This window comes from Chelonoidis abingdonii, chromosome 19 (assembly GCF_003597395.2).
Source record: "Chelonoidis abingdonii isolate Lonesome George chromosome 19, CheloAbing_2.0, whole genome shotgun sequence".
Lineage (NCBI taxonomy): Eukaryota > Metazoa > Chordata > Testudines > Testudinidae > Chelonoidis > Chelonoidis abingdonii.
In genome coordinates, this window is record NC_133787.1 from 2,996,587 (window position 1) to 3,021,438 (window position 24,852).

The window sequence follows — 24,852 nt, forward strand, 5'->3', positions numbered from 1 at the left end:
GAGTCACTGGAAAGCAACCCAAAACCTGGAGAGAGGAGGTCAAGGACATGCTGGCTTTAATTTATCCAGCCAGTTTTACAGCCCATTGGCATCACCGCGGGGCTGATGGCGTCCCAGAGCGGAGAACAGGATAACTGGTTATATGTGGGGGCTATCAGAACCTTAAAGCAACGCAGTGTTCCCGAGGAGTGCTGGACCCCGACTGTCGCTAGGACCTGGAGAGTTCTGAGACAAGCAAAGATGGGGGGGATGGAAAACTTGGCTCCGATGCAGACAGCACTAATAATAGTGCATCGTTGTTAGCCAGACCTGGGGAGAAAGACAGAAGGTGTCCGGTAAAGGGTGCTGGGCTGCCTCAGAGGGAGTGTGGGCGAGCTAGCCGTCGAGAGGCGGGGGTGCGTGTAGGATGACCAGGAATGAAAGCTGAAAAGTGTAAGCTCGGGAGGGACGGACGAAGGGTGTGTGTATGCTGGGCCATCAATAGTGGAAGCGGCTGCCCAAGCCCCAGAGCGGTCAAGGCCAAGATGGATGTTGGCTCGTAACCAGAGAGCTCTGAAGTTGCAGCACTCAGGAGGGCTGGAAAGAGACCCCATGGCCCATTTATAAGGACCCCAAAGGGTTATTTGGCTGGTAGTCGGAGAAATGGTTCAAGCTGCATAAACCTGCCACGTGCAACCTGCGAGTGCCCATCAGCACGATTCTGCAAGCCTGGAAAGGGAGCGGGCTATGGAGACCTGCGACTGTCTGGTGTAAACGCCAACCAGAGGGTACATGGAGAGATGCTGGGCATCCATGGGAACATTGGTGGGTTCGAACTTCCCCAGGTCACTGGCTGGGTGACCTGGCTCAGTTCGGTCTCGCAAGGGGGGAGAGAAGTTGTCATGGAGTCACCGGCGATGCTCGTGGAACAGTTCCCCACAAAGCCAGCAGGACTTTGGGAGCTTCCTCTCCCTTGGAGCAGACTTGTTCAGGGCAAGACTCACACGGCTTCACCCCTGGGTTCTCTTCGAGCATTCAGCATCCTCTGCCCCTCCGTGCGCTTCCCACAGCGTCCACCCAGGCGGGGTCCTGGGGAAGCCAAGGGTCCTGCACCCCACATTTGAAGTCAGAACGTGACTCTCAGCCAGCAGTAAAACAGAGGTTTATTTGATGACAGAAACAGGGTCTAAAACAGAGGCTTGTAGATACAGCGAACCAGACCCCTCGCCGGGTCCATTCTGGGGGGGCAGTGAGGCAGCCCCCATGTCTGCACTTCACTCCTTGTCCCCAGCAGCTGCAAAACTAACCACCCCTCCAGCCCCTCCTCTCTGCTCAGCCCCTTTCCTGAGCCAGGAGAGGTCACCTGATCTCTTTGTCTCCAACACCTTCAGCTGGCACCTTTGCAGAGGAGGCGCCAGGCCACTCAGACTTGCGAGGAGACAGGGAAGTGCACAGGCATTTAGGGCACTGGACCCTTTGCTCTGCAGCAATCACACACCCTTATTCCACCACCTAGATACTTAAGAACTGCATAGGGGACACTGAGGCACCAACACAGTATTCAGAGCAAACATTAAGAACATTCCCAGTTCGTCACACAGTGGCAATGTGAAAGGTCTCCCAATTACGCAGGCACATGAGTGGGGGGTATCTTGGGATGGTTTCTCTCTCCCACCCCATTCCTTTTTAGTCATGCCAGGCCATCTCCGCAGAGTCTATCGCAGCTGAGGGATCCGTTGTTTGCCTGGAAACACCTATTAGCATTTCATGAATATTAATTCAGCTGGTACTTGGGCTCTGGGAGAAGTGTTCCAAAAGATGGGGCCCCGGGGATTACTGCAAACAAGAGGAGACCAGTGTTCGTTGCACAGGTGATGATGTGCAGACGTGTAATAGGTGCAAATGGAGCACCATGGAGAGAGGAGGGGCTGTCAGAGCAGCCCAGACCCTTCCAAGGCACTGGCAACCAACATACTAGTGGAGTCCTAAAGGTTACTAAAGACTCACTGTCAAGATAAAGAACTGGCAGCTACAGGAAGTGCATCTGCTTGGCTGGGACCCTGCCTGGAATTCCGCAGCTCTCAATGTTCTGTCCCAGCACATACTGGGTGTTGTGTGGGCCCATCTTAGCCATTCCTGAATCCTGCTCTGGATCTCTGCGGAGCATTTCACATGGACTCTGCAAGGGGACAGAGTAATGGTGGAGCCAGCACGATCTGCGGTTGCATGGCGGACTGTCACTACCCTCTGGATTCAGCGGCAAAGATACTCAGGTGATGAGTGCAGTCAGTACCAAGATAGATTTCCAATCTGTGTGCTGGGATGTGCAAACGTGGATGGAAAGCAGGAGCTGCGTTGATGGGAATGGTGAGCTCTTAGTCTGGGCTTTTGCTCCTACTGCATGTAACTCCCGCAGGTCTGTATGTGCAAAGCATGCCCCTGGGAAGGCTCCTTCACTCATTCTCTCCACCGTGGGAAGGCAGAGGAGCTTTCACCTCCATGCTATTTCCTGCCAGCTCTGAGCCTCTGTACGCCTGACACTGAGCCCTGAGGCTCCCCAGCACTGACTGGGGCTGGCACGTGGGGTAGGTGAACAGTAATGGTCCATGGCAGCTTTGACTGTGGTGCTGGGATCGGTGGATAATGGCCTTGCTTGAAAGGTTGTTGCATCCTCCTCAAGCTGCACTGGATTCTAGTTCCCCCTTTGGCAGGACCATCACTATAGAGGCTTTCCTTCTGCTGGGCTGGGAGAACATTAGTGTCCCGCACTGAAAGGCAGCAGCTGTTTGTGACATCCAGCTGAGTGACATCTTGCCAGACTGACTTGGCCTTGTATTCTTTTGCAAATTTTGTTTCAAGACAGCCTTCTGGGCCCAGTCAGCACAGTTCACACTCAGCTGTAGGCAGACCAGGCAGGGGTGGTTTGTTCAGCTAGTGACACTGGAAGCAGACAGGGTTAATGCACCGTGTTCTCTACCTGGGCTGACCCATGCAGTTCTTAAGCTAGGTCAAAACATTCTCTGTCCTGATCCAGCACAACGTCACTGAACCTGGGCTCAAGCCCTGTGTGGTTGGGGCCATATTATTATTGGTTCTGCAGCAGCATCTAGAATCTCCAGCCGATATCTGGTCCCCATTGTGCTGGCCTCTGTACATGTACACAGTCCTTGGGAGCCAAAAAATCTCACTGCCTTATAGGTGAGACCGTGTTATATCGGGTTTGGTCCAATATGGCATACCGGACTGGACCGGTTTCCCTGGCAGTAAGTTAAAGGGCCCAAAGGTCCAGCTGCTGCAGGAAGCCTCTGGCCGTTTAGATCACCGCCGGAGCTCTGGCAGTGGGGCTCGGGCTGTGATTTAAAGGGCCCGGTGCTCCACACGATTTTGGATATAACGCGGTAAAGCAGCGTGGCTCAGGTGGCGCTGTAAAGGGCCCGGGGCTCCCCACTGCTTTACCGCGTTATATCCGAATTCATGTTCTATCAGGTCAGGTTCTATCTGGGTAGAGGTGTACTAACAGACTATCCCTGCCCCAAAGAGCTTACAGGCTAGCTAGATGGAGGAAGGGAAGCAGCTTGCTGAAGGTCACACAATAGGTCAGTGGTAGAGGCCTCCTAAGTCTCAAACTCATACCTTATCTACTGATCCATGCTGTTGCTAATAAATACGAGGCTTGAATCCATGACCCTGAGATTAAGAGTTTTATGCTCTCCCAGTGAAGCTACCAAGTAAGGGTGGCATCAGTTGCAAGAAATCATTTGCTGCCCTGGCAATGGGCCCAGCAGCACTGCTTCTAGTGGAGCAGATAGGAGCAGGTTCCTCCCATCTGTTCATTCACTGCGAGCAAAGAGAAGAGGGCAGGATTCCTGTGCCCACCTGGAATGGACTTTGGATGGAGCTCCTGCCATGAGAAGAACCAAGACTGGATGTCAATGGGCTACAAGGCCAAGCACAGCCCCTCACGTGGTTGTTTGCCTGCAGCAATAGAGGAACCTTAACTATGGTGCTGGGACTATGTAACTTCTGCCATTGGAAGCTGGGAATCACCATCTGCTGATAGTGTCTGCAGAGAGGCTGCCGCACACAGGAGTCACCTAGGGTGCCTCAGTCTTTTGAAGGCCCTTTCTAAAGCAGGCCACCAGCCTGGACCATGTCTGGCAGTGGCCAGGTACCTCCTGGGGTAAGAAGAAAGGACTGAAATGAAGCTCTCAGAGTAAGTGCAAAGAGAGTGCATTTGTGCCAATGGGAACATATGGCCCTGGAGTATACTGAAACGGAGACACGAATAATTGATTCCCCAGGGGCAACATTCCTGATGGTCAGATTGCCGTGTCTTTCATTGTTCACCCACCAGGCCTTTTGTAAACTCTGGAGACTCCAGAAACACAGCAGCTGCAAGCCCAGTGTGCTAAATTTTAGCGACCTGCTAATAGACTCATAGACTCATAGGTCAGAAGGGACCAATATGATCATCTAGTCTGACCTCCTGCACAAAGCAGGCCACAGAACCCTACCCATCCACTTCTATACAACCCCTAACCTATGTCCGAGTTATTGAAGTCCTCAGAATATTGTGGTTGTGAGAACCTCCAGCTGCAGATGATGTCACCGCAGCGACCCATGCCCTAATGCTGCAGGAGGAAGGGTCGAAAAACTCTCAGGGACTCTGCCAATCTGCCCGTGGAGAGAAAATTCCTTTCCCAGATCCCAGGATATGCGAATCAGCTAACCCGTGAAAGCACGCTGGGCAAAGCAACTATCAACCAGCAACTAAAGACATTCTCTGCGCATAACTCATGGCCCATCCCATCTCAACATCCCTATCAACAGACCCAATTGCACAGATTTATCTGTGAAATCCAAGGATCCAATTGGCCTCCAAATTAAAAACTATCATTCAGGATCAATCCCTTCCATAAACTTATCAAGTATAGTCTTAAAGCCAGATATGTCTTTTGCCCCCACTACTCCCCTTGGAAGGCTGTTCCAGAACTTCACTCCTCTAATGGTTAGAAACCTTCGTCTAATTTCAAGTCTAAACTTCCGAATGTCCAGTTTATACCCATTTGTCCTTGTGTCCACATTAGTACTAAGCTTAAATAATTCCTCTCCCTACCCAATATTAATCCCCCTAATGCTTGCTCCCCGTAGCTGTGTCAGTGACCATGGTTTACGTGCTGGTGCTTCTACCCTGGGAGGTTACAGAGACCAAACGGGCAGGGTGCACTGGCTCAGCCAGCATGCAGACCAGTCACAGCTTGCCATAGCTGCACCCCCTGCTCTGAAGCAGAGGTGAAGGGACAGGCAGCTCCTTGGAGGGTAAGTACTTTTACCATCATAGCAGGGCTTTTGTGTGGCTAACAGCACCCCGGCCTGGAGATGGCTTAATAACAAACGTTCCTCGAAGTCCCCGAATAGAGTCCATCAGCACAACACAAAGCTTCTGCTCTGACATCTTCAGCCAGGCTTGGAGTGCTTCTTTTGTCCCAGTCTGCTCTGCACCAAGCATCCACCCCTGGCCAAAGCTCAGCTTTCATCAACTCTCCCGCTCTTTAGCCTGGAGTGTTCAGCAGGCAAAGCCCCTCTGCTGCTGTCCTGGCCACCGCTGGGTAGTCTCCTTCAGGACCTCCTGCCCTCTGCAGCTTCTGCCCTTAATTCCCCAGCAGCTCCCTCACCTCCCTTGGGTGAGAGAGATCAGTGGGTAGCCAGCCTTTCTCTGCTGCTGCCGCTCTTTATAAGACCCAGGTTCCTTCCCTTAAGCCCAGGTGGGCAGGAAGGAATCTGTCACAGGTACTCTGGACCTCTCTCTCTCCCTCCCCTCCCCCTCCCACTTCTTAAAGGGGCCAGTCAGCCTGTGACAGCCATGAGCTGTGGTGACAATGCGAATAATTACCTTGTGCTCTAAAGCTGTTCAAACCCCTGGGACAGAGACACCTCCAAGCCTCACCTCCTGTGAACTTCACCCCCAGAGGGTGATCTTTGAAACAACACTTGTACAAAGTATAATGCATATTTGTACCTGCCTCTGGAAACTTCCATTACATGCGTCTGATGAAGTGGGTATTCACCCCTGAAAGCTTATGCTTCAATACATCTGTTAATCTTTAAGGTGCCACGGGACTCATTGTTGGTTTTTACTTGTACAAAGAGCTGCATATCCATCTGTGCTGATCTTGGGTTCTGATCCTCTCCACTTCAGCCAGAAATGGTAAGCACGGGGAGGCTGGGCTGCCGCTTTGGTCAAAAGACCTTCAGAGAAAGCCCAGCGCTGTGCTGGAAGAAGTGCTGGCTTGTCAGTGGGTAGGACTCAGGAGGCATCTGGGTAACCATATGTCCCGTTTTGGCCAGGACCGTCCCTTTTTTAAGCCCTGTCCTGATGGTCCTGACTCTTTTGGCAACAGTGGGGATTTGTCCCGTTTGCTCTTGTCAGCTTGATCATTTGGCAAGAGGAAACAGAACAAATGCTCACTTTCCAAAAAAAAAAAAAAAAAGGGGGGGTGGAGGAACATGCTGGGGCAAGCAGCGATGCCAGCCCTGCGCAGTGGGGGAGGCAGGGCTCAGGTGAAGGCATGCAGGTCTTGAGCAGGGGCAAGGCAGGGCTCGGGCGAGTAGTGATGCCAGCCCCAGCGTTGCGCAAGCAGTGATGCCAGCCTTGCATGGGGGGCTCAGGTGAGTGGCTCGGGCTAGCCCTGTACTGGGGAGGGGAGGGGGAAGTTTGTGCTAGCCCCACATAGTGTCCCGTTTTCCCTTTGGGAAATGTGGTCACCCTAGATAGGGGTTGCAGTTGGCTGTCGGTTTCCTCTTCACATCCTGTCCTTACTGCTTGTGTCGTCTGTCCGACGTCTAGCGCAATGGGGTCCAGTTCCTGGACTGGGGTTCCTAGTTACTACTATAATATAGGGACTACCTCTAATAATGGGGCTCCGTCCAGGAAGCTATCCCCTTACAGTACCCCAGGCCTGACTGAGAGGGACCATGTACAGACAGGCCATCAGCCATGTTCTGTAACTGGGTTAAAGCCTTGCTCATGCAAAATGGGAGCATCAGGCATCCCGGGTGGTTGTGTCAGTCATTGGAGGATCTGGAAAGGAGGGTGCTTAGGCGGTGTGGGTTAGTGGTGGTTATGGTGCCTTTGTACCTTCAGCATGTGGAAGTATTGTGTGTGGAGCTGGAACCAGTGACTTGTATTCAGCTCATGGCTCTGATGCTAGTTTGCTTTTAGGCTAATGTGTTCAAAAGTGGCCTCTGATTTTGGGTGCTTAATATGAGCCTGGTTTTCTGACAGTTCAGGCACCCTGAGCTGTAGTTGAAGTCAGGAGTACTGTGAGTGCTCAGCGCCTGACAGTTAGCCTGCCTGACTTCAAGTCAGGCACCAAAAACTCTCCCCCACCAATCAGAGGCTGCTTTTCAAAATGCAGCCTCTGCTATCCCTGTGCCTCTGATCCCGTCAGTAGAATAGGGATTGTGATACTGACTGACCTGCTTGGGGGGTGAGGGGATGAGGGAGTCAATGTGAAATGGTTGGAAGTGTGACATGCTAGAGCTGCCCTGGAGGTAGGTCGGTCAGTCAGTCACTGGAATCACTTCTCTGGGTCTCGCTGCTTGTGGTTCACATTCAGAAAGGGGGATGGGGGGCTTGAAAACAAGAAGATGATTCCACAAGCGTCTAAAGGAGCCAGGGCCCAGCTCCTCCAAGGCATTTAGGCACCTGAGTTCCATTGAAATCAGTGGAAGTTACGTGCCTAGGTGGTTCCTGAGAGCCAGTGGGTGTTGGCTGCCAGCTCCCTGAGGTGTTTTTGGAACCCCGACTCTAAGGCAATATACATCTATTTCTTCTCATACCCCCCTTTCTTTCTGTTTTCTGCTGGCCGTTTCATCCTCGCTCCTAGCCCTGTCTCACTCCCCCGCTGTCTCTTCCCCTAGATTTGGACATGGCCAGAGAACCCAAGCCGAGCCGAGCCAGGCCTGGACAGAAGCGGCAGCATGGCGGTACCCTCTACCAGTGAGTCTGTGTGGCACATTGTGGTCTGGTGGGGGTGGGGGTGCTGTGCTGAGTGATGCTTGCTTCTGGGCCTGGGGATTATCCTCAATAGTGTCAGGAGAGCCTCAGAGGGTCTCTCGTGAGACAAGACCTCCACCCCGGTGGTCTCTCTTCTCCCACCATCCCTCCTCCCCATATCCCATCTTCTTCTGCTGTTCACTCAGCCAGGTCCTGCTCCCTCCAGGTTCTCCTCCCATAGTCCACAGGGCCCCCTGCACCCCACCACAGCCCAGCCCTTGGGTGGCAGGGCATTCAACTCTCGCTCTCTTCTGGACTCTGGATGACATCTCTAGTCGAGCCACAGGTGACTCCCATAATGCATTGCGTCCCACTGGGGGGTTGGAAGGGGTGGAGTGGCAGGTGTACCAGCTGAGATGGGGAGGCCTGCTGACCTGCTGAAATGCCATGATGGCTCTCAGCAATGGCACAGAGCCTGCTTTCATGGTAACTCAGCCTCATGTTTTCAAGCCTCAGATAAAGTGTCCGAATTACCCATGATCCTCTACTACACCCACTGTATTGGCCCCGCTTTCTGCTGGCCAGGGGATCTGAGTGACACAGACTCTCTTTGAGCTCCCTGGGGAGCTGGTGCTTTGGGCACAGCAGGGGCGGATTCTTTGTGTGTGTGTGTGTGGTGTGGTTTGCTCGCACCATTCTCCCTGGTTTGGGGAGGGGGGGGATGGCTTCCTCTCACCGTTCTCCCCGTGCGGGGTAGGGGGGAATGGTTTCCTCGCACTGTTCTCTTGGGGGGGGGGGGTTTCCTCGCACAGTTCTCCCCGGGAGGAGGGAGACAGTTTCTTCGTGCCACTCTCCTCGGTGGGGTGGTTTCCTCACACTGCTCTGCTGTGGGGAGAGGAGGTTTCCTTGCACCACTCTTCATTGCTGTCGGAAGGCTGCATCTCAATGAAATTAGGAGCTCTAAAGGTTAATCTGCTTTAGAAATAATATGTTGAAATTCACTGCCCCAGCCCTGAAAATGATTTCCTAGAGACGTTGGTCCCTCTGAGGAAACTGCCGGGGATTGAACTGAGGAGCACAGGTGTTGCCAGACTGGCTTAGACCCAGGGTCATAAGAACAGCCATACTGGGTCAGACCAAAGGTCCATCTAACCCGGTATCCTGTCTTCGAAAAGTGGCCAATGCCAGGTGCTCCAGAGGGAATGAACAGAACAGGGAATCATCAAATGATCCATCCCCTGTCATCAATTCCCAACTTCTGGCAAACAGAGGCTAGGGACACCATCCCTGCCCATCCTGGCTAATAGCCTTTGATGGACCTGTCCTCCAGGAATTTACCTAGTCATTATTTGAACCCTGTTATAGTCTTGGCCTTCACAACATCCTCTGGCAAGGAGTTCCACAGGTCGTACTTCCTTTTGTTTATTTTAAACCTGCTGCCTATTAATTTCATTTGGTGGCCCCTAGTTCTTGTGTTATGGTAAGGCATAATTAACACTTCCTTATTTACTTTCTCCACACTAGTCATGATTTTATAATTATATTACCTCGCAACCTAAAGTTGGCCTCCAGGACCTCTCTCCTGTCCTTCCCTATGTCGTTGGTATTTACATGTACCACAACCACTGGCTCTTGCCCAGCACTACACATAAGTCTATCTAGATATCTCAAGAGATCTACAGCTTTCGCACCCACCATCTTATTCAGTACCCTGCCTCCCAAGGTGGCCAGCGCCATATGGTGGAAACCATAGCAAAGCATCTACCTTTCTCTCCCATGTCCTTGGGCCTTATGCTGGAGGGGTGCAGAGGGCCCGACACCAAGAGCTGTTTGTAAGTCATTTCAAGAGCACTTCCGATATCTTGATCTAGAGTTCTCCATCTGAGTCTAGAGCGTTTCCAGATCACTCTAGACCATCGTGGATTTCTAGATCCAGGGCATTGCACTGCTGGGTCCATTTCACAGCTCTTGAGCTCCACACTTTGAGATTTGCCCATCTCTAGTGTAGAACTGCGACTAAGGAGGAGGAGCTCTGATCCACCCTCAAGGCCCAGCCTTGAGAACCAGCTCTTGGAAGGCCATGCTAATTTGGCTCCCAGCCACTTCAACTTGCTCATGTGTCTGGCTTAATCATCTGCGGAGTCCACCCTGGACCCTGAGTTATAATAGAATCTGCCATTGCTCCATCTCCCCACTCTCACACACACCCTCATTACTGGCCAGCCCCCAGGGATCTGGGACCAGATCTTCCTCTGAATCTGTCAACTCCTCTTTTCGTAAGGGGCTGAACTGAAATTCTGGATCCAGGCATCCTCAGGCAGTGGGTAATTAGTTGGGTCTGGGACCTTCTCTGCTCGTGAGCCAGTCCATCCTTCCCACATTAGCATGGAGGTGGCATAACAGAGCCCCTGGGGCAGGACATGAAAGCACAGACCTTGCATTTTGCAACCATCATGGATAAATGGAGCAGTGAGGGAGGGAAGGCAGCCTGGTTCAACTCCCCTGCATGAAGACAGGCGAGTTGGGCAGCCGCTGACCTTGCCAAGTAAACCGCGGTGAGTCAGCACTCTCCCTAAGGAGCAGGGCTGGGATCCGGGGGATATAGCATGTGGAGCAGGAGGGACACTGCCAGCTGGCAATCTTGCTAGAGAGCGCTTGTGCATTAAACTAACTGTTCTGTCAGTTGCCATGGGGATGGTGTCGCAGCCTGCTGGGATGAAGGGATGAAGGCAAAAAGGGTTCACCCATGGCCACATGAGATCCATTATTGCTGTTCGCCCCCAACATCCACAGCTTATTGCATCTGGGGCACCCCACTTTGAGGAGCACTGTCCTGCGCACAACATGGTGCATTTATAGTGCACTACAGAGGCAGGTAACACTCTGCAGTGCCTTGCACAGATAAGGAAACTGAGCCAGAGAGGGGCCAAGGAACTTGGCCAAGACCACAAATCAAGTCAGAGCCAAGGGTAGAATCCAAGCTCGTGCCCCATCCAGTGGCTCTTAATGCTGCATTTCAGTGGGGCAAGTTGGGGGGACCCATATGGCTCTGCTGCTGAGTAATTGCCTCTGTTTCCTCTCCCACCTATGCAGGGCTCATCTCTGCAGATGGTAAGCTCTTTGGAGTCGGGCCTGTACAGTACGTACTGTGATGGGGCACCAATCTGGCATGGGGCCTCTAGATGCCATTGTTATATCGCTGGCTAGAGTTATGTGCAGAGTGGTGTCCTTCCATACGAATGCACCCTCCATTCATATGGAAGGACTCTCCGACCCTTGCAGCTCTCCTGACATAGCCACTAGCCCTTGCATGTTACCTCTCTGCTCTTAGGGAGCCTGGAGAAACATCCGGCCTTTTAGGGGCGTAGGTGGACTGCCTACGCCTCCAGAGCTCTCACTGATTCATTATTATGTATTGAGAGTCGCCCAGGATGCCTGCCATTATGCCAACAGGGAGACACAGGCCTGCCCTTGGGGCTCCCTTGCTAAGTCAGGCAGACAATATAGTTTGCCTGTTGTGTAACGTGTGAAGCATGTGATTGTTTTACTGCTCTCTGGGGGTTAATGCTATTGACAGCATGAAGCTGAATACTCTGCGGGGCGTGGGGGAGGGGGAACATTGTTGTATTAGCTAGGAATCGAATCCAGGCCTCCTGCATGGCAGGTGAGATTTCTACCACTGCAGGAACTGTCTGAGAGCAACCCCAGTGCTTAGCCAGGAGGACTGATCTATTCACAGTTTTTGTCCAGCTCAGCCGCAGCAATGCTGCCGCTCCAACAGCAGGGCTAGGTTCTGTGTGAAAGGAGGGAGGGAACGTATCCTTCCATTTGAAGGATCCTGTTTTGCTGTGCTTGTTCATTCTCAAGGATACAGGCTGCATGGGAAGTGGCTTGTGGTACAGTGAACACAGAGGAAATGGCCCGGAGGCGTGCTTGAGGAGAGGCAGCTACTTTCGGGTTCTGCCCTGTTTCACTGCCAGCTTGACAAAGCAGTGTTGGAATTATAAAGAAATCCATTGTCTGGGGAGCAGATTAGAGGGGGTGGAGTTTTTAATTTTTTTTTTTTTTTTTTTTTTTTTTTTTTTTTGACAACAATGATTTGGCTGCTGGTGCTTCACTGGGTGGCAGGTCTGGGAGGACTAGGCAGGGGCAACAGGGTGGATTTTCTGTACACTTCAAGCTTGCGCTCTATGGATGCTATCTCCAGCCAGATGTGAGCTAAGTACACAGCAAATGGAATTGCTGCCAGGCTTCGGCCTGGGAAGCTGCATTGTTATTTTGCTGCCAGACCTGTGTTTCAGCGTGATGCTGTGAGGGGCCTGCCTGGCTTTCCTGACCAGTGTGATAGAATCATAGACCACAGGGTTAGAAGGGACCCCCAGGGTCATGTAGTCTAACCCTCTGTCAAGATGCAGGATTTGTTGTGTCTAAACCATCCTTTTGAAAAGCTCTAGTGAAGAAGCTTCCCCAGCCTGCCTAGGTGTCTGTTCCATTGGGCGACTGCTCTTACAGATACAAAGGTTTTCCTGATATTTAATCTAAATCTGCTGTGCTGTAATTTGAACCCATTGACTCTTGTCCTGCTCTCTGGGGCAAGAGCAAACAATGTTTCTCCATCTTTTTATGGCAGGCTTTCAGTATTTGAAGACCGCTATCATGTCCCTTCTTAATCTCCTTGTGACGTTGCACTCTATATGATTTTATAAATATATGCTAATGAGTGAATATAATGTAATTGGAATATGCTTCATGCACAAGGCCTCTTGTAAGGTATCATTGCAAAACTTAAAATCTACTGAAAGGGGTCATCCTTTTTGTATAAATGTATCACCCTTGTATCTGAAACTAGAAATAGGCTCTGACGGCCTGTTGCAATTATGCAAAGTGTGGGCCATTAATGGTGGTTTGGAATCTTGATGGCTCCCATCAACCAGGACAATTGACTGTGGATGGCTCTGTTTGCAGCCAGGCCTTCCTGTGAGTCAGGCTGGGAGGAATGAAGGCTTGAAGTCTTACAGTGACAAGTGATCATGTCACCTGAACTGGAATCCATCTTTAACCTGGTGTCTTTCCATTGAGAAGGAGGAGGTGGGAACCCAGGGAGGGACAAAGGATTCCCCGCCTTATGCAAAAGATATATAAGTGGATGAAACAGAACAAAAGAGGGAGCCATCCTGGGAAATCCCCTAGCTACAACCTGAGCTGAAACAAGAGCTGTACCAGGGGAAAGAATTGTGCCCAGGCCTGGAAGGTGTCCAGTCTGAGGAAAAGACTTACTGAAGCACCTCTAAGGGTGTATTCTGTTGGATTAGACATAGATCTGCATGTTTTATTTTATTTTGCTTGGTGACTTAATTTTGTTCTGTCTCTTACTACCTGGAACCACTTAAATCCTACTTTCTGTATTTAATAAAATCACTTTTTACTTACTAATTAACTCAGAGTTTGTGTTAATACCTGGGTGGGCAAACAGCTGTGCATAGCTCTCTATCAGTGTTATAGAGGGTGAACAATTTATGAGTTTACCCTGTATAAGCTTTATAAAGGGTAAAACGGATTTATTTGGGGTTTGGACCCCATTGGAAGTTGAGCATCTGAGTGTTAAAGGCAAGAACGCTTCTGTAAGCTGCTTTCAGTTAAGCCTGCAGCTGTTGAGGGAGGTGATCCACACCTGGGTCTGGGTTTGCAGCAGGCTAGCGGGTCTGGCTCAAACCAGGCAGGGCACTGATGTCCTAAGTTGACGGGGCAGGAAAGCAGGGGCAGAAATAGCCTTGGCACATCTGTTGGCAGCTCCCAAGGGTGTTCTGTGATCCAACCCACCACACTCCTCCTTTCCAAACTAAACCTACCCTGTTCCTTCAGCCTTTGCTCATATGACTTGCATTCCAGCCCTTCGAGCATCTTTGTCGCTCACCTCTGGATTCTTTCCGGTTTCTCCATATCCTTTCTATGCATTGGTGACCAAAACTGGGCACATTACTCCAGCTGAGGCCTAACCAGCGCCAAGTAGAGCGGTACTATCACTCCCATGCGATGTATCTGTTAATGCAACCAAAATTGCAATTGCTTTTTTGCAGCAGCAACATCACATTGCTGACTCATGTTGAGGTTATGATCCACCACAACTCCCAGATCTTTCTCAGCAGTGCTGCTGCCAAGCCAGTTGTCCCCCATTTTGTATTCGTGCATTTGGTATTTCTTCCCTCAGTGTAGCACCTTACATTTGCCTTTGTTGAATTTCATTTTGTTGTCTTTAGCCCAGTTCCCCAATATATAAAGATCCCTCTGAATTTTAGCTTTATCCTCCAAAGTGTTGGCAACACTTTGTGTCATCTGCACATTTGATCAGTATGCTCTTTATTCCTACATCCTGGTTATTAATACAGATGTTAAACAACACCAGATCCAGAACAGAGCCCTGTGGAACCCCACTTGAGACCTCCCTCCAACCTGACATCATTCCATTAATAGTTACTCTTTGTTCATGGTGGTTTAACCAATTATGTATCCACTTAAGTTCTGTCAAGCCCTCATTTCTCCAGCTAACTTATCAGAATGTCGGATGGAGCCCATCCCAGCACAGCAGTCCTCTTTCCTGGAACATCAGCTCTTTGTTGAAGAAGTCAAAGCCCTCTCGCCGACATCACCTGCGTAGCCCCACATTTACTTCCACAATGCAACGGTCCCTGCTCAGCCTTTTCCTTCAACAGGGAGGATGGACAAGAACTCCACTGGCACCCCAAACTCTTTTATCCTTCTTCCCAGAGCCATGTAGTCTGCTGCAGTCAGTGCCTTAGATTGCTGGCACTAGGGTAGAGTCCTCACTGGCCACCCCTCCAGCTGGGAGTGAAATCACTCCTGCTGCCCATTGCCATTGCCGAGCTGGGGGCACCAACGGCGCTTGCTGGGATGCAAGGGAGGGCTGTGAAAGCACTTTGCCAGTCAGCAGGAGTCGTGTGCGTAGGGAGATCACAATGCCTCCCAGTAACCATGTCACAGACGTGAGGTGGACAAAAATAGATGATTTCTTTTAAAAACAAATGGATTTTTTTTATATAAATTGAATTTTTTCCATTTTGATATTTGAATTATAATAATTTTTAACAATAAACCTGTTTAAAATGAAATCTGAATTTAACACAGCTAAAACTTATTATACACTTTTAAAACACTGAAATAAAAAATAAATATGCTAAATCCAGGAATCTCTGTCAAAAAAGACTGCTTTTCTGTATAAAGAAAGAACTGGGGAAAACACCTAATTTTGGAGGTCAAACTTCGGTAAATATGGCACAATAGGTCATGTACTGTATTAAGAGTTTGTTGTGTGTTTAATTAAATTCCAGTTACCATCCTAATGCAGCTTGACACAGACCATGAACAAAAGGTTAATTATCTAGTAAATAAGCAATAGATCATAGCTATTTTGTAACCTATTAAAATGTACATTAATAAGAATCGGAAAATCTTAAGCTATATCACTGCTTAAATAAATCTATATAGTTATAATATATCCTTTTAGGCAGCAAAACTATGTACTAAATTTAGTATAAAGGCTCTATTTAGTTGTAAATCAACATGTTTTAATGGTTTTATCAACCACTGAGAATGCATTTTTCTTGAGAAAACGGTTAAAGTACAAATGGAAAAGTTGATTAAAATCGGTGATTTATATTGAGGCTTTCCACTTGGTGAGTTAAATTAACCCACTCTGTGCAAGCCCCTGTCCGTGTCCTAGAACTCCTCCTCCAGTATCAGAACCCCTTTTTTCTCCGCCTGGCACTATCCTTTCCCTGTCCCCCTCTGTTATCCCTTGGGAGCCTAACCCTCTCTCCTCCACCACCTTCTCTGTCTCTCTCTTTAGCCTTCACAGCTTCGTTCTTATTCCAGCCTCAGAGATTAGTGGAAAGTCACCACCTTCCTCTTAAGAATGCAGATGTGACAAACCCAGGGCCTGTGTGTTCTGACTGGGCTCCCTCTGGGGCTGGCTGCCTGCCTGGGGATTCTGATCTAGGCTCTTGGTCTTCAGGCAGTGGTTTCCAGCTGCAGTTTCTAAGGAGCTTCCAGTCCCATCTCACTTCCTTTTAGCAGTGTTTGGTCACTGTTACATGACTGCACGGTGTAGCTCCAGATGGGCTTTCTGGGCTCTATCCTGCAAAGCGCCGAGTGCCCGATCCTGCAGAGGGTTTAAGCATATGCACACGGATGGAGCCCTCTAGCAACTGATTTGCTTCTGGGCTGTCCCAACAGGAGGCTCTGCAGAGAGTGAGGGAATCCACACCCAGCCCCTCTCAGCAGCAGCTGCTGGAGAGAATGCTGATGCAGGTCTGGCTCTTCAGTCACACGACACGGCTGGAGGCAAAGTAGGAGATGGTATAGCACGGGGGTCGGCAACCTTTCAGAAGTGCTGTGCCGAGTCTTCATTCAGTCCCTCTCATTTAAGGTTTCGCATGCCAGTCATACATTTTAACCTTTTTAGAAAGTCCCTTTCTATAAGTCTATATTATATAACTAAACTGTTGTCTGTAAAGTAAATAAGGTTTTAAAAATGTTTAAGAAGCTTCATTTAAAATTAAAATGCAGAGCCCCCCCCCCGGGACCGATGGCCGGGACCCAGGCAGTGTGAGTGCCACTGAATATTGGCTCACACGCTGCCTTCGGCACGTGTGCCATAGGTTGCCTACCCCTGGTCTAGCAGATCATGCTAATGGAGCCTGATGCCTAAGTGCTAGCAGGAGGTGCTATAGAGAACGGGGTAGCCAGGAGTGCACAGGAGCTCTGGGCTACTCGCTCCCCTCCTGTGTTACTCTAGCCTCCAAATAAAGTGCTAAACGGTTGCCGGAACTCTCTAAATCCCAGGCTGCCCCTGACCATGAGCCTGCGTTCCCTTTCCTTCAGCCTCTTGGGAGAACATTGCCAGAGGCAGGACATGAATTTTTGGTAGGACTGAATGCTGTAGGCAGGATCTGAAGGCCTGACTGACCCTATAAGAACAGGCCAGAGAGAGAAGGGAGCAGCAAATCCCCCTGATGGAAACTTGGAAAACAAAAGGGCCTGAACAAAGAATCCTGAAATAACTCCAGGTGCAAACAATAGCAGCAGTGGCAGTGTTTCCTGCATTCCTGGCGGCTGCTCTCCCCTCTGCTGCCAAAGAGCTGCTGCACTGTGCCTTTAAATGGAGGGCTGTTGCTATTGTTGTCTGTCGGACCAGCATGAACCATTCCTAAAACCTTCTAAAATACCACAGCCTCCTGCGACCTGAAATCCAGAACCAGCCACGTCCTCTGAGCAAGGCAGGAACGGGAGCCAATTGCTCCCTCCACCCCGGTGCATTTGATCAATGCACAGTGCTTATCAGCTACAGAGCAAGCTGATCAGTGCTCCAGAGCTGCTGTACGTACCCCAGCTGGGTGCTAGGGCATTGGGCAATGATGATTCTCCCCTTGGAGCCAGAGCCAAACCAGCTGCTCCCACCCCAGGTTGTTAGGCACTGTTGGAGACGCTATCTTCTGGGCAAGGTTGTCCCCGCTTGTGGCGATCAGAGGTCCCCTTGACACTTTTCCTGGAAGTCTCGAGGTCCAGCCCAAATGCCAAGGTAATAACATCTGGCACTGATGTTTGCTGTTGTTACCCAAAGGTCTTAAAGCATTTGACAAGGACAAATATCGTTATTCCTCATTTTACAAGTGGGGAAACAGAGGCATGGAGCAAGGCCAGCACAAGCCTGCCCAGGTCGCACAGCAAGTCTGAGACAGAGCAAAGAGCAGAACCTAGCCCCCAGCCACCTAGTTCTGTCATTTAACCATGAGACCAGGAATGGGCAACGGGTAGCCAAGGGGCTGCAGCTGGCCTTAGACATGTTGTTTGGCTCATCAGCCGAGAGAGAAGACAGCAGCACCATCTCTACCCAGAGGGAGGGATGAGGTGAGAGGCTCTGCCAGCACCAAGCAGAAGACCGCGAAAGGAGGCAAGAAGTGACTTTTCCTATCACCCTGAGCCTGCACCTGCTGGAGCCAGAGAGGGAGGTGGATCCCAGCAGGCTCCCTCCGGGTTGGCTCTGGTGGACAGTGCCCAGGGGCTACCAAATGGGCAGTGGGGACTAGCGCAAAGGCAAGTCGAGGGCATGGCCTTGTCCCCCTTCCCAAAATCAGGGAGCTGAACACAGGCAGGCCAATGCATGTGATGCCACTGCGGGACTTGCTGCTCTGCCGCGCTGCCCTGGGACAGCATGGCCTGCTTCCTCCTCAACCACGACAACCCACCAAAGGGTGTAAGTGGAGTCTGTGGCTCTCTGCCTATCCCTGGATCAGACCATTCTGCCGCCTCGGCAGTGTCAGTAGAACGTGCTCGTCTTCACATCCCACCCTACTGCTCGGTGGGAGGAGCCGTGATCCCTGCAGCTGTCATTGGTAACATTTTGTCTGAGCTCTCCCATCTCATCGCAGCTGTTCATGGAATCTGGCCCCAAACTCTGACGTCTTTTCATGCCATGAGCCCTGTGCACAACCTGGACTTCCCTCCCCATTGTGTCTGATAGGGCTGGAGCTCAGCAAGATAGTGAAGAAAGGGTCCCAGGGGTTGGGTGCCACTTCAGAGCACACTCCTCTATGGCCAGAAACACTCGCTTTGTAGTGAAATCTCACTGCTCTCTCTATGGCCTTGGTGGACTCTCCTTTCCCAACTGGATGCCACTACAGGGGGGATGCTGGAGGGGTCACATGTCAAATCCTCCTGCTGAAATATGACTGTGCAGCTCATAGGGCTCACCCCAACTCCTTCGCCTTGATTTTCATCAGTCCAAGGTGTTTGTTTCAAATGATATTTTGGATGCTGGGGAGAGGATGCCATGCACCGCCTGTGGTCAGGAGAGCCACTGGAGAGCCAAGCAGCAGAGCAGGGATGGGTAGAGGGGATGGGTCAGTGTGGGGAGGGGATCCGTCTTTTACAAAGGTGTCTGCAGAGTGAATGAGCTACAGAGCCACCAACTGCTTGCACTGTGTCAACTCTCCTGTCTTACTCACCCCCTGAATGCCAGAATTCAAGATCTTGAGCTGAACGTCCTAGAATTTGGGGTTGTTCACCTTAGTGGCTTGGTCTTGGTCTGTGGGGAGTTTGGATCTGGAACCACTCTTCTGCTGGGTGCAGCATAGTCTGGCTCTGACCCCACTCTTGTTTAGATGTTTCCCTCCCAAAGTACGTAGATGACGGGGAGGCTGGGAGAGCGTTTCCCCTCCCCCTGCTGGAAGCGCTTTGACCTGTGGTTTGAAATTAAATTCTCAAGGAGGGGCCACGGGGCCTGAGGAAAGAACAGCTCAGTCTAATGAGGACCGGGACCGGGGCAGAACACCCTTGGCCCATAAGCCTGAGGCATGTGGTTTGCAGAAACGAAAGAGGAGGCCATCTCGGATTCCTGGCTGTGTTTTGTAGCTGTTGCTTGAATTTCTCAGCTACACGTGGGGGTGTGAGTGTGTATATGCGCGCAATAGAAGCTGTCTTGTTTTGCTATGTGAGCTCACATGTTCCAAGATTCCTTCCTGGCTGGGAATTCCAGCTCTCATTGGCCGCCTGTAGCATGTGGGCTAGAGTCCTTCCCGCACCCTGAAATAGCCGTTGGAGAAGGGGAGATAAGCCCCTGGCACTATCCTGCTCTGACCTTGGAGCACTGTGTCCTGGCTTCTCAAGCTTCCCCTAATGTGTTGTGGTTGGGTGCAGGCACTTTAGCAGCACTGTAGTGCAGAGGCTGCCTCTCCTGCCCTACGGGGCCAGTGGCCTGTGTTACCAAGTGGGGATTTTCCCTTGTTATGTTATATGTGAGTCTTATTAACTGAGCCTATGTGAGTTTTACTGTTTTACATGAATATTGTGTGCCTCAGTTTCCCTGTGTGCTGCACCAATACCTTGGTGGGAACGAGGGGGTGTGACTTTGGCTGAGACCTCTGGGGCAGGTGAGGCTGCTCCAGCTGCCTGCACGGATGCTATAACTGGTGCCCTTTGTAACCTGAGACTCAGGAGCGGGATGCAACCAGGTAACGACCAAGTGATGCTTTGCGGAAAGCAAGGCACAGACCAGGAGGAGGAGCAAGGGGCGGGTCAGATGTCGGGTTGCTGGAAGCGGGCAATGTGCTGTGGGGCACTGGAAGAAGGAGAGGGAGAGTCCAGGGCATCTGGCCCAGAACTCCCCAAAATGGACTTAGCTGAAAGTCACGATGTCTGTAACAGCTCTGTTCTGCACTGTGTTCCTGTCGACTAAAAAACCTTCTGTTTTACCAACTGGCTGAGAGTCACTGCTGACTGCGGAGTTGTGGTGCAGGGCCCTCTGGCTTCCCCAGGAGCCCCACCCGAGTGGACTCGCTACGGGAAGCGTGCCATGTAGAAGGGGAGGCTGAATGCTCTGAGGCCAGACCCAGGAAGATCGAAGCTTTGTAGGCTTCTTGCCCTGGCGACAGTCTGCTCAGAGAGAGGCGGCTTCCCCAGAGTCGTGGCTGGCTTCATATGGAGTAGTTCCAGCGCATCGCCCAGTGACTCGGTGAGAGTCTGTCAGTGGAAGCTGTCAGTGGGTGACACGGGCCACGAAGGATCAGGGATCCTGGATATCCAGTTGGGATTTCAGCCATAAAAATAGTTCCTTGTGTACTGCGCCTAAAACCGGCTCCCAGGCTCTGTGACCAGGGACTTCTAATAGACTTATAGTAATTAGAGATGGAAAAAATTCTCTTAACTCACTAGTCCCACCTGCCTGCAGCCTGTCTGTTTTTAAGATGGGGAAACTGAGGCACAGTGATCTTTCCAGGGTCACTGATTGAGTCAGGGGCAGAGGCAGGACTAACCTCCTCCCTCTCATGGCCTAGTAGGTAGGGAGAAAGACTGGGACTGAGCCCCACCTGTGCCCCTCACCTGGTTGGTCACTTCCTCTCTCCGCCTTTGTTTTCACCTCCTTTCTGTCTTGTCTAGTCTGTCAGCACTTTGCAAGAGCCAATGTGTTTGTACGGTGCCATGCACCAGGGAGCCCTGACCTCAGCTGCGATACTGTGATAGACATGAAATAATCTAACCAAACAGGAGGATTATGATCCCGATTTTACAGATTCGGAACTAACCACAGTGCCATTAAGTGACTCGCCCAAGGTGTCACAGGGATTCTGTGGCACAGACAGGAATTGAACCTGCTCTCCTGAGTTCCAGGGGCCCACCAGGCTAATTCTGGCAGAAGAGTGGCATAGCGCTGGGCTCTCTGTGTCCTTCAGCAGCGAAGCAGGTGTGTTCTGATAGGGGTAGCTCACGGCTAAGGCTACGTTTTAGTCAAAGGTATTTTTAGTAAAAGTCGTGGACATGTCACGGGCAGTAAACAAAAAATTTATGGCCTGTGACCTGTCCATGACTTTTACTGTATACCCCTGACTAAAACCGCGGGTGCTGAGGGGGCAGCGATACATGGCCCAGGACCCCCGCTGCTGCTTGGGGTGGGGGGCGGAGTTGGGCGGCAGTGCGTGGCCCGGGACCCCCACTGCTGCTTGGGATTGGGGGGGAGATGGGTGGCGGTGCGTGGCCCGGGACCCCCACTGCTGCTTGGGGGGCGGAGGAGGAGGTGGGCGGTGGACCATACGATTAGATCTGTGTCTCCACTCCATCGGTACAGGCTTCTTGGCACTGACAACAACTGGTACCAACACCATCCACACCAGTGGATTTCCAGTATGCCACAGATCTCTGTGTCCGACGCAGTACCAGGGCTCCACTGCCGAATTCTCCCAGAGCATTGGTCTCAATGACATCTCCATGCCGTGCACCACCTTTCTCCACATCAGAGTCAGGTAGTGAGCAAGAGCACTTGGGTTCCCACCGCTCATCCTACCCTCCATAGGGATCCCAATTTCATCAGGGACCCTGAAACTCCATGGTTTGGGCAGCAATAGTACCAGGCACCAGCCCCCTACCCTCAAGGGCTGGACTGGGACTCCTGGCAGGCCCAGAGGCAACAAGCCTCCCAGACGCCAAGCGTGGTGTACCAGCAGGTAAGGAGGCACCTTCCTTCAGCTGGGACGTCAAAGGTTCGGAACCTCCTGAGCACCTGCGGGGAGGAAGTTGAGGCTGAAGCAGAAAGGGAAGACACCCTTCAAGTTCGTCTCTCATTGCCTTCACCTGACGAGGGCTGATTCCCCCACTGCCATCCGTGATGGATGATTTTAAGTCATTCCAGGACTTAGCTCAGAGTGTGGCAGAAGCCCTGCAAACACAGCTGCACCAAGTGACTGTGCCTCACCACAAACTGGTGGACATTCTCCACTCTTCTACCTCTGCCAGAGTGGCCTTCCCAGCTGAGAGGTGCTCCTGGATCCTGCCAGAATTATATGGCAGACCCCTGTGTCCGTCCCGCTGACATGCAATCGAGCAGACAAAAAGTGTTACGTACTGGTGAAGGGCACGGAATTTCTATTCTCCCACCTGCCTCCCAATTCCATCACTGTGGATCCAGTTAATTCTAGGAGCTGCCAGTTCCAGTTTAAATCCACCCTATATGGCCAAAACGGGAAAGGGTTGGATCTATTTGGCAGAGAGGCATTTTCATCAGCCACTCTTCAGTGCCAGGTGGCTAATTACCAGGCTTTGTTGGCCAAATATGACTACCAGAATTATGTGAAACTAGGTTCTTTTATTCATCAGCTCCTGGACTCCCACGAAGGCCAATTTATGGCCATAATTAACAAGGGCCAGCAGGTGGCAAAAACGTCTCTGCAGACCACATTAGATGCAGCATACATGGCTGCATGTTCAAGTTCCGCATCCATGATTATGAGAAGGGCCTCATGACTGCAGTTGTCTGCTTCCCTAAAAAGGTCCAACCCACAGTGGGGGGTGGCCTTCCCTTTGAGGGAATGAAGTTGTTCACTGAAAAGACAGATGTTCCTTTCACACATTGAAGGATTCTTGCGTGACCTAGGGATACGTGCTGGCCCACAAGAGAAAATACAGCCCTCAGCTGCTGTTTAAGTCCCGGTCATCGCAGTACGTGCCTCAGTGCTCATCACAGGGATCCTATGAGCCACAGAGAAAGAAATCAAGGTTCCCCAAGCAAAAGCAATCGGGACCACAGCTGTCCTCATCTGACCCCTTAACCTCCAAGTGGCAGTTTTGACAGGTTGGTCGAGACAAACACTCCTCACCACCTTACGCTGGGAAACCCCACTCCTCCTTTTGGACACTGCCTTGCCCCATTCCACAGCATCTGGGAATGGGTAACCTCTGACAAGTGGGTGCTGGAGATCATCCAGAATAGATATGCCATCTACTTCTCCTCCCTTCCCCATCCTGCTTCAGGGACCCTTCTCATGAGAGTTCACTACGTCAAGCGGTAAACCATCTCCTCAGAGTAGGAGCTATTGAACCTGTGCCTGTGCACCTCAAAAGCAAAGCTTCTACTCTTGCTACATCTTGATACCAAAATAAAAGGGAGGCTGGAGACCCATACTGGACCTCAGAGCACTCAACCGATATGTCAAAGTGCAGAAATTCAAGACGGTCACCCATCAGTGATCATTCAGCATTTGAGGAAGGAGATTGGCTCTCGGCCCTTGATCTTCAAGATGCATACTTCCACATTTCTATCATACCAAGTCACAGGTGTTACCTCAGATTCAGGCCAGGCCAGCACCACTTCCAGTACAGAGCACTCCCTTTGGCCTCTCATCGGCCCCCAAGGTGTTCTCCAAGCTCCTCTTGGTAGTAGCAGCTCAGGTACGCACTCAGGGAATAATGATTTATCCCTACCTGGATGATTGCCTTCTTAGGGCACAGTCCTGCACAGAGGCCCAATGAGTCACTCAGACCACATGGGACCTGTTTCTGAATCTTGGCCTACAGATCAACGAATAAAAATCAACCTTAACACCGGTACAGAGGCTAGAATTCATAGATGCTGACCTCGACTTCACTAAGGCGAGGGTGCTCCTCCTACATCACAGATTTCTCAGTCTCTCCTCATTGAGAGAGAGCGCAGTCCAGCCCCCATATCTCAGCCAGGCATTGCCTTCAGCTTCTGAGGCACATGGCCGTGGGCACGTCAGAAATTGCTCATGTCAGACTACACATGAGATGCCTTCAAGCGTGGTTGGATTCAGTTTGCAGGCAGAACAGAGACAACATATCAGTGCCCACCAGGGTCAAGAAAGCCTTAACCTGGTGGAAGGACCTGAGAAATCTGTGTACGGGAATCCCGTTTTCTCAGTCTTCCCGATCCCTTCTTCTGACCCCCGACGCATCCTTCATAGGATGGGGAGCACATTTCAGTGGTCACACAATACAGGGCACGTGGTCTGTTGTGGAGACAGGCCTCCGTATCAGTCTGCTCAAGCCCGGAGCAGTCAGAAATGTGTGCGCTCACTTCCTCCTCCTGATCAGGGAAATGCACATAGAGGTCATGATGCACGACCTGGCCTTTATGTATTACATAAACCAGCAGGGAGGCACACCAGGTCTCATTCCACTAAAGCTGTGGAACCAGTGCATCTCCCATAATGTCCTAATATCAACCACCTACAGTCACAGAGTCACCAGGGCGATGCTCTGGAAGTAGTCCATACAAAGCCCGTCAGGACTCTGGTGGAGCCTCCTCTCTCTGAGCAGACTGTCTCTAGGACAAGAAGCTTCCATAGCTGGTGGGGAGAGAGAGCTCAGCAGTTTGAGCATTGGCCTGCTAGATCCAGGGTTGTGAGTTCAGTCCTTGAGGGGGCCATTTAGGGATCTGGGGCAAAAATCTGTCTGGGGATTGGTCCTGGTTTGAGCAGGGGCTTGGTCTAGATGACCTCCTGAGGTCTCTTCCAACCCTGATATTCTGTGATCCCCTTCCATGCTGTGCACTTTCCCAAACAAGTCCACCC

At 51.1% G+C, this 24,852-nt stretch overlaps 1 protein-coding gene across 2 annotated transcripts in view; it reads left to right on the forward strand.

The window, feature by feature from the left end:
- LOC116833715 (uncharacterized) overlaps positions 1-24,852 on the forward strand; it is a 53,898-nt gene that overhangs the window by 11,107 nt on the left and 17,939 nt on the right. For both annotated transcript variants that reach the window (XM_032795399.2, XM_032795398.2), the window contains exon 2: positions 7,903-7,981. In XM_032795399.2, coding sequence (XP_032651290.1) covers positions 7,903-7,981 — 79 coding nt within the window. The remainder of the gene's footprint in view (positions 1-7,902; positions 7,982-24,852) is intronic.